We start from the raw sequence: 14,889 nt of genomic DNA, 5'->3' as shown, positions 1-14,889 counted from the left end.
ACGATTTTTAAATGTTTGAGGTTGATGATAATATGCAGCCTTATCCTGCGTGTAAGACCATTTGCAGAAACAATGACCTGTGCACCGTGGTCTGATCGGTTACTTAACATTTGCTCAGTGGTTTGAGCATTGGCCTGCTAAACCCAGGGTTGTGAGTTCAATCCTTGAGGGGGCCATTTAGGGATCTGGGGCAAAAACTGGGGATTGGTCCTGCTTTGAGCAGGGGGTTGGACTAGATGACGACCTGAGGTCCCTTTCAACCCTGATATTCTATGATTTGTACAGCACTTGTGTTTCAACATTAACCAGTGACTATTTCTGTGTCTGTTCTGTTACCCATAGGGTGTAGCTCCAGCAGAGGGAGCTCTGTGCATCCATTGCAAGCCCTAAAATCTCTTTAAAGGAGCAGGTTTCAGAGTAACAGCCGTGTTAGTCTGTATTCGCAAAAAGAAAAGGAGTACTTGTGGCACCTTAGAGACTAACCAATTTATTAGAGCATAAGCTTTCGTGAGCTACAGCTCACTTCATCAGATGCATATCGTGGAAACTGCAGCAGACTTTATATATACACAGAGAATATGAACCAATACCTCCTCCCACCCCACTGTCCTGCTGGTAATAGCTTATCTAAAGTGATCATCAGGTGGGCCATTTCCAGCACAAATCCAGGTTTTCTCACCCTCCACCCCCCTACACAAATTCACTCTCCTGCTGGTGATAGCCCATCCAAAGTGACAACTCTTTACACAAAGGAGCAGCCTCCGTTCCAAGGGCAATGAGGATTTCTGGGGACTTGGGGAGTGGATTAACATATCGAAAAGCAGCTCTTAAGAGTCCTGGGGACACGTCCTCCTTTCCTTTCCAATACGGATGTAAGTTAAGGGCTCACCTGACGGGTCTCATTCAGCTGGAGACAGAGACGGGTATTTTTAAAGCATCTCTCGATGTAGGGGGATTTTGTCATGGGTTTCAGTGAGACACTTAGTATGTCATGCTTTTGTATTTTCCCCTCCTTTATTTAAACAGAGCTTGCACTGGGGAAGGCCATTATAGAAAGGGGATCCAAAGTTTTTGAGGTCAGGAGGATAATATGTTTAGATGTTTCCAGTATAGCTGCAGCAGAATCTTCCTCTTGAACTCTGCATGGACTGAAGAGGTACTGCTAGCTCAGGCTGCATTACACCTAAGGGGAGATCAGTGCAGCTGTAAACCTACAGGCTGATCGCTGCACCAAGATGCACAATAAAATCCATTGATAAGGGGGAGCTGGAGGCGTGGAACAGCGTCTCTTCCTCCCCACGTGCTGCGTCTCCATGGCAGCCGCCGACACAAGGTTCCATTGGGAGAATGTAGCAATTTTCACTTTGAACCAATCAAAGCCCAGCGGGATGATTCAGCAGCCAATGAGGAGAGAGCCGGAGTGGGGCAAGAGGTGGAAGGTGCAAAGATCTACGCGTGAGCCTGGCCCGGAGCCCAGGAGGCTGGTTCGGTTCGGTCTGGTACAGTCCGTGAAGTATCAGCTGTCGGTGAGTCTGACTATCTCGAGACTGATCCAGCGCCTGAAGTTCGGTCATGTGGGAGAGAGATGCGCTGCTCGGTACAAGATGAGGTGCCAGAACAAATCGGCCCGGCCCAGAAGTTATTGAACCTTTGAAGGGCTTCCCCAAGGACGGACTACCGGTTCCGAGCCGAACCGGGCCATATAACATTATTTGGAGAAAGAAGGTGAGGCCCAATTCAAACACTGCTGACAGCAAATAACTTTCTCCAGGAAAAGGGGAGACCAGAACCCAGCAGAGCCAGGCCAGTGCATCAAGCGAAGGAGAGATCAGAAGCAGAGGGCCAAGAGGAGGAGACTCCAGAAGCCATTAGAAACAGGTCAAAATACAGAAAGGAAAAAGCAACTGGAATCCGCCAGGAACTGGTCACGCTACCAAGGGAAGAAGGCACCAGAACTCAGCCAAACCAAGTTTCAGGGGTCAAGGAAAGGAGAGAGCAGAACCCAGCCACCTTATCAAGGAGCTGTGTAATTAGGATCCACCACAGACCCGGGTCTGCTTATTAGAGGAAGGGGAAAACATGGCTCGAGAACCGGGTCACATTAGCAGATGAGAACAAAATGGACTGAATGGCAGAAGACAACAACAGTTGACAGGGTTGATTTGTTGTGGAGAAAATAAGGCCAGGTCAACTTGCTTTGAGAGACTGGATTCAGCCGAGGAGTGAGTGAGGCTAATTGGGAGGTGGCTGAGCCAAGGCCAGAGGGGGCTCAGCCAAGGCCAGAGGGGGCTCGTTCCAAAGCCTGGTTGGGGTTTCTACGTGTAACCACGTCTGGTTTGTGTGAGGAGCCAGGAAACAGAAGGAGAGATCACGTCGGACAATGCCAGAGATGACCCAGCCCAGCGATGTGCTAACACCACCTCCCACTGCCAGCACTTCCATGGAGGCCAATGTAGTGGCCATCATCATAGCTGCAAGTGAGTACCCGTCTGTCTCTTTGTGTTCCCTTCGTCTGTCTCTTTGTGTTCCCTTCGCTGGGGTGGGAAGTGAGGAGCAGTTCTTACTGCAGCCCCTTGCGGAGAACAACAAAACTCTCAAACGTGCCCCCCTCCCCCAAGGAAAAATCCCTTTTGTTCCCTTCTTCCTGGGCTTTCCAGGCTCCATTATCATCTTTTCAGCACTGGGATCTGCGGGAGCAGGGAGACTCATTTCTCCCCAAGTGCTGCATTTACCTTGTTGTGCCATGTCTGTGCAATCAGGGTTGGAAAATGCTACTTTCTTGAGTTGCTGTGAAAGGTACTTTGGGGGAGGGGGGGAGGAGAGAGGGAGAGCACCTTCCCCTCCCCCTACATAGCTGGATTTTCAGAGGGACCAAGCACCCCTCACTCCTGTTGATTTAATCAGAACTACAAGTGCACAGCACCTCTGAAAAACCAGTGATGTGCACGGAGAGTGTGTGTGAGGGGCGAGCTCCACCAGGTGCTCTTCTTTTGGGAACATTCCGGGTTTTTCCCCCTTTCTCTGATACACTTTTTGAGAGGCCCCAGTTAGGGGGAGAGAACTTTGCCTTTCCCTATGCCAGCTTGGGGCAGCTGTGCTTGCATTAATTGGTCTGCCTTGAAATGACCATCTGCTTACCTGGGTTTTATCATGTGGCCATCACATATTGTTCAGAACAAGTAGCATTGAAGTGCCTGGTTTCCAGGTGACCCATTAAAAAGCAGACACACTATTCCAGCCCATAAAGAAAAGGCAGGCAGCCCGTTCTGTCAACCTGTATTGACTCCATATGGTGGAGTGGGAAATAATTCCCTCTTGCCAGCTGGCATGTTCCATAAAGACTCCATCCGGGAGGAAGATTGGATCCTTTTGTCCACGTGGGAGTGTGATCTCTGAGTCAGGGGGTCTCACCTGAAATGTTTCACAAATAAAACCTGTTGCAGATCCCAGAGATAGACTGGATGAGACGCTACACTTTCTAAACATCGTATGTGGAAATAAATCCCTTTTTAACGTGCCTGCCAAAACCCGAGTCCTGAATCCCATATTTTTTGCTACTATATTGGCAAACACCTAAAGCTGCTTAATAGCAATACTAAGCCCTTCTAGGGCACCTTTCGCCAGATGATCTCACAAGGGCTTTACAAACGCAACTGTATTACGGTAAAAGGAAAAGGAGTACTTGTGGCACCTTAGAGACTAACCAATTTATTTGAGCATGAGCTTTCGTGAGCTACAGCTCCATCCTTGTGGGGTAGGGAAATATTACCCTCTGCATCCACAGAAGAAATTTGAGGCGGCGATGGAGGAAGGGACTAAGTGACTCACTTGAGGCCATGCAGCCTGTCAGTGTCAGAGCTGGGAATAGAACTCAGGAGTCCTGGTCTAGCGGTTTATCTCTCTTGAGGACTGTGGGAAATGCTCCTTCTTGTCCTGTGCTTTATGTGTCAGTGATCTAGCCAGGGAGATGCAGAACTCTGAGCTCTCTACTAATGTGCTGTGCTCATCAGCCTCTCCTGCTGTCTTGTGACCTCAAGCCCTCTGCTCCTGTGTAACTAACACAAGATCTCACCTTCCAGCCCTCTCCAGGTTGCAGGCATGGAAGTAAGGGAGAGAGAGAGAGCCCTTGTGTGAAAGCTAGAGCAGGAATGTGGTCTGATAGAGCAGGGGACTGTGGGGCCATGCTCCAGGCTTCTACTCCTGGCAATCTTCTGCTGATGCACTTCTTGACTTTGAGTAACTTGCTCATCCTGTTCCCTCGCATGCAAACAGCCTGTTATGAGCTGGGAGAATGAATGAGAATTAATAATAATTAATTAATTAATAATACCTAGCTGTTATACCGTGCTTTACATCAGGAGCTGAAGGGGTGTGAGATCCTCAGCTGAAAGGCAATGGTTTACTTGCTTGTTCTGATCCGTATTAGGGCTGGTTCCATTCTGCCCAAATGAAGGGTAAGTGGGCACGGAGTCAGTTTCAGTACAGGACCCCCCACAGCGGCACAGAAGGGATGCTTGCAGACAGAGATACCACTCCCCCGTGGGGCTTTAAATGTCCTTGGAAAGGAGAGAGGCAGCTGCTCTTGGGAAACGGGCTGGCAGATAGTTATGTGTCGGCCACCTGGCTCCTTTCCTGGAGTGCCAGATAGAGAAAGAAAGGGGGAGGTTTAAGGAGCATCCAGGTTGGTTGTGAGCTGCTGGGCGTTCCAGGCCGGGTGGTGAGCTTGCTTGTTCTCTCTTCTCTTGGCAGCTGTTTCTTCATCTGTGTTCATAGTGGCGATATTGGTGCTGCTCCTGCTCTTGTACCACCGGGACCCCCTGTGCTGCCAGTTCCTCTGCTCCTGCCGTTTCTTTCAGAGTCCCAGCCACTATGTAAGTATCCTGCCCACCTGTCTGGCTGTCCAGCTAACACACTGCCCTGACCCTTGCTTGAATCTGAGCAAATCCCTGGCATCTCCGTGATGTGCTGGTTTGGAGATGAGCTGCGATTTGGAAACCATGCAGTAGCCTGGTTAGAGTACCCTGGTACGGCTTGGTCTACCAGCCAGTGTGGAAGGGCCTCGTTTTTTGCAGTGCGATGCCGGACGGTGGCTTGGCCCAGTTCATAGTCTTCTCTTGCTGAATGATCACGGAGGACTCCCATCCTCTCTGCTAATCACTCATTCTCTCTCCAAACAAAGTCCAGCTAGAGGCCCTTGCGCCCAAACCTGCCTGACTGTAGAGTTAGTGATCAAAAGCAGCCAATCGGGGGCACACCATGGAGGTAGGAGATGAGTATCCGAGAACACTCTGAGTGATTGACCTCTGCAGTGGTTGATTTTCACAGAGTAACAGAGAGTTCCCTCTCCTCTGTCTTTCATGCATTCATGTTCAGAGCCAGGCTTTGCTGCTCTCCTCTTCACAGGGAAAGGGCCACAGCAGGACACCCTACTGTGAAGCACAGTGGAAATAGAAGACAGGGCCACTCTCTGCCACTGGTATGTCAACAACTTGCTTTATGCACTGCACAGCTTGTGCTGAGGGAGCCAGCCAGAGCCGGAACCCCATTGCTCATGTCTAATGTATACCCAGCTTCAGGGGACAGCTTTAGGTCTTGACCTCCAATGCCAGCAGGGCTTGGAGCTCCAGAGGAGGGGCAGTTTGGAAGGGTATGAGGCCAATACATGCAAGGTAGGATGCAGATATGCACATGGGTACCACGTGCCAAGAAGTAATTTGAATTTTCCCCAGTCCTAGCTCCAAAGGGATATCCGCTCAGGGGAGGAGGGGCACTAGACTGAGAGAGAGAGAGAGAGAGAGAGAGAGAGAGAAACTTCTTCAGACAATGAAAGGCAAATGCCAGAGTCCGACTGAAGTAAGTGCCATCACAGGCTGAACTCCCACTAGCAGATCGTGCTGGAAACAATGGCTGCTTTGCTGACTTTCCCTGCACAGCAAGAGGGGGCCAGGAGACCCCAGCTGGATCACTTCACCCCTTTCCTCTCTGTTGTTCCGAGGAGGTGCGCTCCTGCTCGTGGAGGTTGGCCTCCTGTTGCCAGTGAGATGTGAATATTCAGCAGGCTTCAGCACACGCACCTGCTCTTTGTGGAGTCTCCATGTTCCCCTGCAGGGGAGAGCCCCCAGGAGACCCCAGCAGAATGGGTTCCTCCCCACAAGTAGTGAGCAGCTGCCCTCATGCATGTCAAGCAGATGCCAGTACAGTTGTGGTGAGAAAAGTGATCATGGCACCATCTCACGACACAGATCTGCTCTTTCTGGCGATTCAGAGCCCTGCTTGGGTTTCTGACCATTGAGGTGGATTAGGCTGGGTAATAGTTTCCCAAGGGAAGTGGTGGGAAACCCTCTGTTTGGGAATTGTCAAACCAGTGTATTGCAGGAGCAGCCCTGTGTTTTTGGGGATAGGGATCAGGTGACCTGTTAGTTTGGCTTTGGGAGAGTGAGCTGCATACTATTCTGGCTTGTGCATAATCTAGAGAACTAAATTCTACTTCCCTCTTCTGTTGTCACTGCAGAGTGGTGATATGCAATCCAGAAAGAGCCCGATGTGAACCGCAAAAGGCACTCTTGCGTAGGGAGGGGCTGTTTGTGGTTTACATTTGAAATGTCACATCTTTTAGTACAGGACTTCAGAGGATCTTTGGAGGACCCCCAAATATCAGGCTGCACCTCTCCTTACCCACCTACTAAGAGGGGATGTGGATTCCTTTAGTCTGTATATGGCCTTGTCTTCGCTACAAGAAAGGTGTGTCCTTATCTCAGGGTAAAAGCTTTTTGAAGAGAAGGCTGCACTTCAGTTATCAGGTCAAGTTGGTGACTAGGGTTTATCTTGATCTCCAAACTCATGTGAAAACTGCAGGCTGCCTTCTGTGCACTAGAATTCTACATCCGGTTAATGACACCCCCTCCGTTTGTTTGTTTGAAGTGAAGACCAGGCTTGTATCTCTTCAGCTCTCCATGTGTTTTGTCAGGGTCCTCTGCAGAGACAGCAGAAGTGAGGAGCTGATATTTGCATGTAAACAAACAAGCAGGGAAATGTCTGTGGCCTTGTCCACACACACAAGTGGTACCATTTTAAGTCTACCACTCTGGTTAAAGCAATACCGTCCATCCCCCTTCCCCTACTGTGGACACAGTTATGTTGGTGAAAGGTACTTTCATATCAGTATAGCTTGCTGCCGTATGGGAAAGGGGAATAAGCTATATGGGTGTAATGCACCTTTATAAGTTCAATCAACTAGGGGTTGTACCAGTTCAACTATTTCAGTTTTTAAAAAATTGTACCCTGTACCAACATAGTTAAAGTGTACAAAAAGTATGTCGACCAGGTGAGAGAGTCTTTATGAGCAATAAAGAGCAAAAGTAAACCTTTGGTTTGCTTTGCAGTTCACCTTTACAGAGCCAGGGCTGATCTTGCAGGGCTGGCAATTAAGAGGAAAAAAACATGTTGACTAGTAAACGATCAGATTTTCTCTGAAGTCATTAAGAGACAATGGGATCCCCACAATGCCCTTTCTGCAGAGCCACTTTGTTGGAGAGAGAGCTGTAAATACGCTGATTCCAACAGGAAGAGAAACAAAGAGTGGATGAAACATAAAACCCTGACCACTTGTAATTGGTAAAGATCACATGACACTTTTCACAAGCGTGTGAGTGATTGGCCTTGGCCAAATTCCAGTGAGGGCAATTACAGTCTCTGCCTCCTCGCTTCACCTGGAGATTGCGTGGAGAAGTTATTCTTTGCTGGAAGAGATGGGTATAGTTGGAGCACATATCTGGGAACAGTTAACTGCCCGGAGCTCTAATTCTGGCCTTGCCACCAACGTCTTATTGGGGGAAATTGACCAGAGTAGCTATTGCAGAATGGCGTCCTATGCCAGTGTTCTTAGTCCAGAGTAAGAGTTTGTCTACACTTGAAAGTTATATCAGAGTAAGGTAGGGTGTGAATTTAAAGTGCAGTTGCTATTGTGGAATAGCACCACATGTGGACACTTATGCCAGGATAAGAGTGCCTCATTCATGTGTGTTTAATCCATTTCCAAAGTGGATTAAGGAAAAGGAACTCTTGTTCTGGAGTGTGTCTACACCTGGAACTATCCAGAGTAACAACTGCACTTTAAATTCACACTGTATCTTATCTTGAAATAACTTTTCCTGTGTGGACAAGCAAATGACTTACCTCTCGTACTGGTTTTATTTATGCTAGGGGAAAGGTGCTTCCCCTCCTCTCCCCACCCCAGCTAGCTCAGTCAAACTAGCTTAACTTGATTGAAAACTCCATTAAACACTACCGTACTAAACACAGGGCTTGTACCGGTTCAAGTTGAGTTAATCCGCTTCTAAAACACTAGCATATGCATACTGCAATGCCCCACAGCGCATTAACTCCACGCTTACACAAACTCTGGAGTCCTCTTGCAAATGGACGACATTTGCTGCAAATGGACGACATTTGCTGCAAATGGACGACATTTGCTGCAAATGGACGACATTTGCTGCAAATGGACGACATTTGCTGCAAATGGACGACATTTGCTGCAAATGGACGACATTTGCTGCAAATGGACGACATTTGCTGCAAATGGACGACATTTGCTGCAAATGGACGACATTTGCTGCAAATGGACGACATTTGCTGCAAATGGACGACATTTGCTGCAAATGGACGACATTTGCTGCAAATGGACGACATTTGCTGCAAATGGAATTAGTTCAGTCTGTGGGTCGTATGCACACAACAGCTGCGCCTCGCTGTTGGCGTTCTTCAAGCTATCCCTGTGCGGTTGACCATTCCTGACCTGTTTACCTGTGTGCCCTCCCCTGCCCTGGTGTCAAGTTCCCAGGATGACCCTTCCCTTGTTTAAAAGTTGCCCTCCCCTGCCCCCGAGGCCAAGCAGCCGGGCTCATTGGAGAACGAGCCGGATGACACCTGAGAGCCAGGATCTGGTTGGGACTCGGACTGTGACTGAAAGCCACTCCCATTGCTGCAGGGCAGGACTCCGGCTCAGTCCTAGCCAGCAACTCAGGCCAGGACCAAAGAGGGAAGAGCCTCTGGAGTGGAGGGAACTTTGGGGTGTGAATAGCGGCCTGTCCGATGTGGTGGTGGTACTGTGTTAACTGAGCTCGCTTCTGTTCCTGGGGCCCCGTGGCTGCAGCAGATGTAAGCTAGGAAGCATTCCGAGTCTCCAGCCCCTGCCCCACTTCTCCTTTCTGCTCTTGCTCTCCGCTCCCCCCACCCCAGCCCCCCTCTATAGTCCCAAGATGGCGGCTGCTCCATGCAAGCACTTGGCCTCTGTTACATGCTAAAGCCCTGACCATCTGCCATTCCCAGGTCCACACTGTGGAGGGCACATACCCATCCGCCTGTTTTCCTTTCCCCTTCCCTCCGCTGTCCTGCCTGGGAAATTCTTGCTCCCCTCCCCTCGAAACACCTGTTCCTCATCTCAAAATGGTGGCTGGCAGCATTCCTCAGCCATAGCCTCTTCACCACCCCCGCCTACAGCAAAGTCAAATAATGAAAATCCGGGGTATGGGGCTCTGCATGTTGGTACGCTGTAGCTCCATGTATTTCAGCACCTATCTCAAAAAAAGGGAGCCCTTCCCCTCCTGAAATTCTCTCGCTGGTCATCCCAGGTCTGCAGAGTGACCGCCTTCCTCTGATCCAAGCCCAGAAACGGCACTGCCCAGTGTAGGGCGGATCCAGGAACTGCTCCTCTGGTACCAATTGCTCAGTGTCCTCCTCTTCTTCCTCACCTTTGGCCCGCCGCCGCTGAATCTCCTCCTGCTGCTGCCGCCACATCGGGCGCTCGGCGGTGAGCAGTCTCCACAGCCAAATGTGTCCGGCTGTGAGTTCTGAAATACAGCCCAAGCAGCTTCTATGTACTTGGGGCTGTCATCACAACGGGAGCATTGCTGCGTCCATGCTGGCCAACAGGAATCTGAAAATGGTGCTAGCCCACCCGCAAAGGAAACGGGGCGGTGAAGACATGGGAATTTTCAAAAGTTTGAAGCCACCTGACTTCCCACAGTTCACAGCGAAAACAATCCCAGGATGCACCCTGCTGTGCAGTGATGCAGAAGACCACATTATACCCTGCAAGAATCATAGAAGTGTTAGACTGGAAGGGACCTCGAGAAGTCATCTAATCTAGTTCCCTGCATTCAAGGCAGGACTGAGTAATAACTAGACCATTCCTGACAGGTGTTTGAATAACCTGTTCTTAAGTTCCTCCAATGAAAGAGATCCCACAACCTCCCTACGCAATTTGTTCCAGTGCTTCACCACCCTGATGGTTTAGGAAGCTTTTCCTAATGTCCAACCTAAACCTCCCTTGCTGCAATTTAAGCCCATTGCTTCTTGAATGCAACACCCTCAGTGCACAAGCTGCTGCTGTGGGTACATGCGATGCAAACTGAAAAACCCAACAGGCATTCCGTATGCACGCTACTGGTACAGCTTACATACAGCACTTTATCAGACACACTGCAAAAAGCTTTTCATTTCCCACCCCATTATCCCCTATCCCCTCCTTCCCCATGTAGACAAGACCACAGATTAACACCTTTCACTTCATTTTAGTAGGTTACGTTATAGCCTAGGGTAGCAGCACACATTATATTGTGCAGCCATGACGGGCAGGGAAATTTTGGCCAAGGGTTCTAGGGCAAACTGCTATTTTTTGTTAAGTGCCTTGAGGTCTTTAACATTCATAGAGAACAGACCCCAGGCTTTTCAAGTCATATCTTAAAGGCCCACACAGGAAACTCAACCTTTCCCTTTGTAAGGACAATGGGTGGAGTCCACCTTGCTGAAGTGTGAACCAGAGTCTTCCATGGAGGCCAGATATTTCCACCCAGGAGATGATGACTTAATGGTGTAGACATCAGGCTTAAAAGAAATAGGAATCAGGCTTGTCCTTTCTTATGGACAACTGGTTAGCAGCCCTAATTCTGCTGGCCTGACCAGATGTGTGAATGCTGCCAAAGGGAACACACTTGTGAATGGTGGACACAGGGAGCAATAGCAAGCACTGAGCTAGGGATAGGGTAGAGAGTAACTGGGCAGGAAAGCCAAACAGAATGGGAGACCCAGGGGGGGAAATCTCAGGACTGTTTACAGAGCTGCACTGTTTCTTGCTGGGAGCGTGGAATGCCCTCTTAAGCCACAGGCCATAAGGTCTCAGTACTATAGTAGAGGTGGAAGTGTTATTGCCTGTTGTCAGCACACTGCGCACCTCCCTAACCCCCGGCACACTCACCGAATGCCAGAGATGGGCTTTCACCTTGTATTCATTTCTCTTCCTTTCCCGTCCCCTCATGCCATATAGGATTGTCCTCCTCCATACTTCAGCAGTAACCAGCGGCTGGTGGGACCCCAATCAGGAGCACAGCAATTGGAGAGCTCTGCCGAGAATCCTGGGGTGCAGGTGAGGGTACGGTGTTTTCCCTGATGGGGTGGGTAAGAGTGCTTTGGGGAGAGGGCTGTTGTATTAATTTTGATGGAATAAATGGGCCCAGAGAATCAACAGTCTTAACGTGACCCTGTTGCTGCCCCAACATTAAAGTTTTAAACAGCGTTCTGGGTGTGATATACAAAGAGCTCCGTCTGCTTAGTACCACGGCAAACACACCATTACAAATCTTTTTAACCCTTTATTAAAGATACAGAAAAGGAAAAACGGTGACATTTGCAATGTAAAGAACTAAGCGAGGCTTCCATTTTAACACCACCCCTTGTTCCCTTTCCCGTTAGCCACAGACAGATTTTGGAAGGACCCCCTCCTATTTATGATAGCCTTTGAGGTGGTATGAATGATGATCATAACTGGAGCTGTTAAAGTCTGATCCGATTTTCCTGAAAGACACAACAAGATAAACACACACCAGAGGGGGGAGGAAAAACCTAACAAAGCTAGAAAAGGCAGTCATCTGGGTCCCTCTCACATCAGGACAGTTTTCAGGGTGAGGACAAGGCAGGCCCAATGGTGTAATGGTGGATCTTGGAGTCCCAGGAGAAGGTGGAGGTTGCAGCGTGATGGTAAAGCTCACTTCCTGTCCACCCATCTTCAGCCAACAGTCGTCGGCAGACAGCTTCTGATTTCCCTCCCAAAGTCTTTGTCTTTTAAGGACCCCAAAAGGGAGTGATGGGCAGAATAGTCTATCCTCTCATTATTCAGCAATTAGGCCTAATTTCCAACACACCAATTTTGGCTCATTGATTTCCAGTCCCACACCCTTCTTGTGTGCCAGGCATGATCTTAACATGGTCCTTGTAGGCCTTTTTGTTTGTACCAGTTCAGCCTGTTTCCCTTTTGCACCTTTTCCCAGCAACTCTCATGGGTTATTGTGGTATTTTATGTACTTTACTAACTTCTTACACTTGAATTTACAATTAGGGTAAATTCCTAGGCCCAGTTATTACAACCGGGCAGCAAAGAGATCATGTCATATAGTGGAAGATGCTTTGGGTATGGAGGCCGGGGGAATCTTGGGGTGCAGGGGAGGGTATTTGGGTGTGGGGCAATTCCTGGGTGTAGGATCTGGATAAAATCCCCTTAGACATGGGTGCAGGATGCCAGAGAGAATGGTCCTATTACAAAAATGATTTGGGCATGAAGCTCCGGACAGAATCTCCTTGGTGTGGGTGCTGCAGGCCTCGGGTTGCAGTGAGAACTCTGGGGCACCATCATCATGGGGTGCTGGTGTAGGTGTGTTTAGACACAGGGCTCCACAGACAGTCTCTGGGGGGGTACTTTAAGCGTTGGCATCCTGAACAGAATTCCTGGGCTGAGGCATGCTGGGCCATGGAGTTCCCAGAAGACTAGGGGCGCTGATGGACTCGGACAGTCATATGACCTGTTTCCATGCTGGGTGGCATTGGGTATTTCTAGGGAGATGAACTATTCTGCGTTGGGCCCCCCAGCAGCTATCAGCTCCCTCCATGGGAGCAGCTGCGCTTGCCAAGCTACGAGAGCGTGCGGAAGAAGGATCGGCAGCGGGAGATCCATCAGCTGATTGCCGAGAGGTTTGGACTGTGGGTGGACCCCTCCCAGGAGGTGAGTGGAAGGCTGTTTCAGCTGCCAAAATCCTGCCTCCAACTGTCTAGAAGCACAGCAGTGGTGCCATCCTGTAGGCCTTCCCCCAGCATTCTGCCGTGCAGTAGCAGAGGCCTCTGCTCTCTGTCTCTGAGGTTGCCTTTCTCTGATAGCATTTCTCTCTGGGAAAGGCACACCTGGGTTCCAGGAAATTCCCTGTGGTTACATTTCTACAGGTTAATGATTGATCCCTCCCCAGTGCATCTGCAGAGCACTAGGAAAGGGGACAGGGCTGCTGGTCTGAACCATCTGTTTGAAGATGGGAATGTGACTTCAGGATCTAACAGGATTCCAAGTCCTCCTTTCCCCCTCTCCTTATGCTGGCAGCCCTCCTCGCTGCTGCTACTGTTGAATGTCTTTTTCCCCTGCCTGGGCTTGTTCATAAGTTATTGGATTGTGAGGCTTTGCCTGGTGCTCACCTTCCAACCCTTAAGCCTCCCGCTCAGTAGACTAGTGAAAAGCAGGTGTTCTGTCTGAAGTGTCCACATCCAGGTGAGGTGAGCCCTGGGGCAGCACCCCAGGCAGGATAAGTCTGCTGTACCAAATGGCATCGGTTCAGTCTTGCCGCACCCAGGGTTGACTGGGGCAGACTGGAAATCTGAGACTCTTATAATACAGTGGGATTCCTCTGCTGACTTCCTTCCTTTAAAGGTTGAGCCATTAAGCCTGTCTCCAAAAAAGAATCAGTGCAGTTGACCCTAGAACAACATTTAGCCCTGCCTCCCAAGGGCAGGTTACACTTGCAGAGTGCGTTACATGCACTTACTAAACCTCCTAGCACCTTCTGAGGCAGAGAACCTGAGGCACAGAGAAGGTAAGGGCCTTGTCTCAGAGGGAGATGGGGGTAGAGCGGGAGTTCCGGCTCCTAGCTCTGTACCACGCACCTTGCCTCAGACTGATTCTCTGTGCAAAAGTGACAGGTTTCAGAGTAACAGCCGTGTTAGCCTGTATTCGCAAAAAGAAAAGGAGTACTTGTGGCACCTTAGAGACTAACCAATTTATTTGAGCATGAGCTTTCGTGAGCTACAGCTCACTTCATCGGATGCATGCCGTGGAAACTGCAGCAGACTTTATATATACACAGAGAATATGAAAAAATACCTCCTCCCACCCCACTGTCCAGCTGGTAATGTGGAGATGTTTTAAACACTTAAGCCCAGATCCCCACAAGTATTTAGGCTCCTAACTCCTCCTGATTTCAGCAGGAGCTAGGGGCCTAAATACCTTTCAGGATATGGGCCACAGATACCACAGTGAGGTGTGTATGAAAACCTGAGTAGTCAGCTCTGGCTTATACTTATAAATATAAGCAACAGTTGGCATTAAATGTCCAGAAATTTATAGGTGGGGGAGGGGCATATGTAGTGGCTAATCTTATTTTAACAGGAAATTAATAGTTTCACAGGGAAGGTTTCCTGAGGAAAGGTTTTTAAGGGGAACGCTGACAGATCCCTGAACTTACCAGCAAACGCCATAGCTGGGGGTGAGGAGACAGGCCCTAAGAGTGGGTGGGATGGGCTGTAATAGCTGCATTGGATTTCCACCATAACTCTTTAGAAACTGCCGTTGGCCTATAATCTCCTCCTGCACACATATCTAGTTGGCAACGTGAAAAGTGCTGCTGTTCTAAGAAGAGTTTAATGGATGGCCCAGAGTATTTAATTTCAGAGCTGTGGCAATGGTGTGAAAGAACTCACATAAACCTGTTCTATAACATGGGGTAATCTTCGCCACTGTGTTTCTGAGCAGTGTAATAATGGATTCCTCTTTCCTCTCAAATAGCTGCCACCTCCCTATGA

At 49.3% G+C, this 14,889-nt stretch overlaps 1 protein-coding gene across 1 annotated transcript; it reads left to right on the top strand.

Moving 5' to 3' along the window:
* Positions 1 to 1,335: 1,335 nt before the first annotated feature.
* LOC144929364 (uncharacterized) lies at positions 1,336 to 14,889 on the top strand. The gene is made up of 5 exons (XM_078848691.1): positions 1,336 to 2,477; positions 4,750 to 4,871; positions 11,324 to 11,422; positions 12,887 to 13,124; positions 14,873 to 14,889. The coding sequence occupies exons 1-5, from the start codon at positions 2,381 to 2,383 to the stop codon at positions 14,887 to 14,889; spliced, it is 573 nt and encodes a 190-aa protein (XP_078704817.1). The 5' UTR covers positions 1,336 to 2,380.

Source organism: Lepidochelys kempii, chromosome 14 (genome assembly GCF_965140285.1).
Source record: "Lepidochelys kempii isolate rLepKem1 chromosome 14, rLepKem1.hap1, whole genome shotgun sequence".
Lineage (NCBI taxonomy): Eukaryota > Metazoa > Chordata > Testudines > Cheloniidae > Lepidochelys > Lepidochelys kempii.
The sequence above is the reverse complement of the archived record's forward strand: the minus strand, read 5'-3'. Positions and strand labels throughout refer to the sequence as shown.

Bases quoted from the DNA above. Each gene is read 5' to 3' on its own strand.
- LOC144929364 (XM_078848691.1), top strand. From the start codon at position 2,381: ATGCCAGAGATGACCCAGCCCAGCGATGTGCTAACACCACCTCCCACT. The intron at 2,478-4,749 runs GTGAGTACCCGT...TTCTCTTGGCAG, and splicing joins GGCCATCATCATAGCTGCAA to CTGTTTCTTCATCTGTGTTC. The intron at 11,423-12,886 runs GTGAGGGTACGG...GGGTATTTCTAG, and splicing joins CCGAGAATCCTGGGGTGCAG to GGAGATGAACTATTCTGCGT.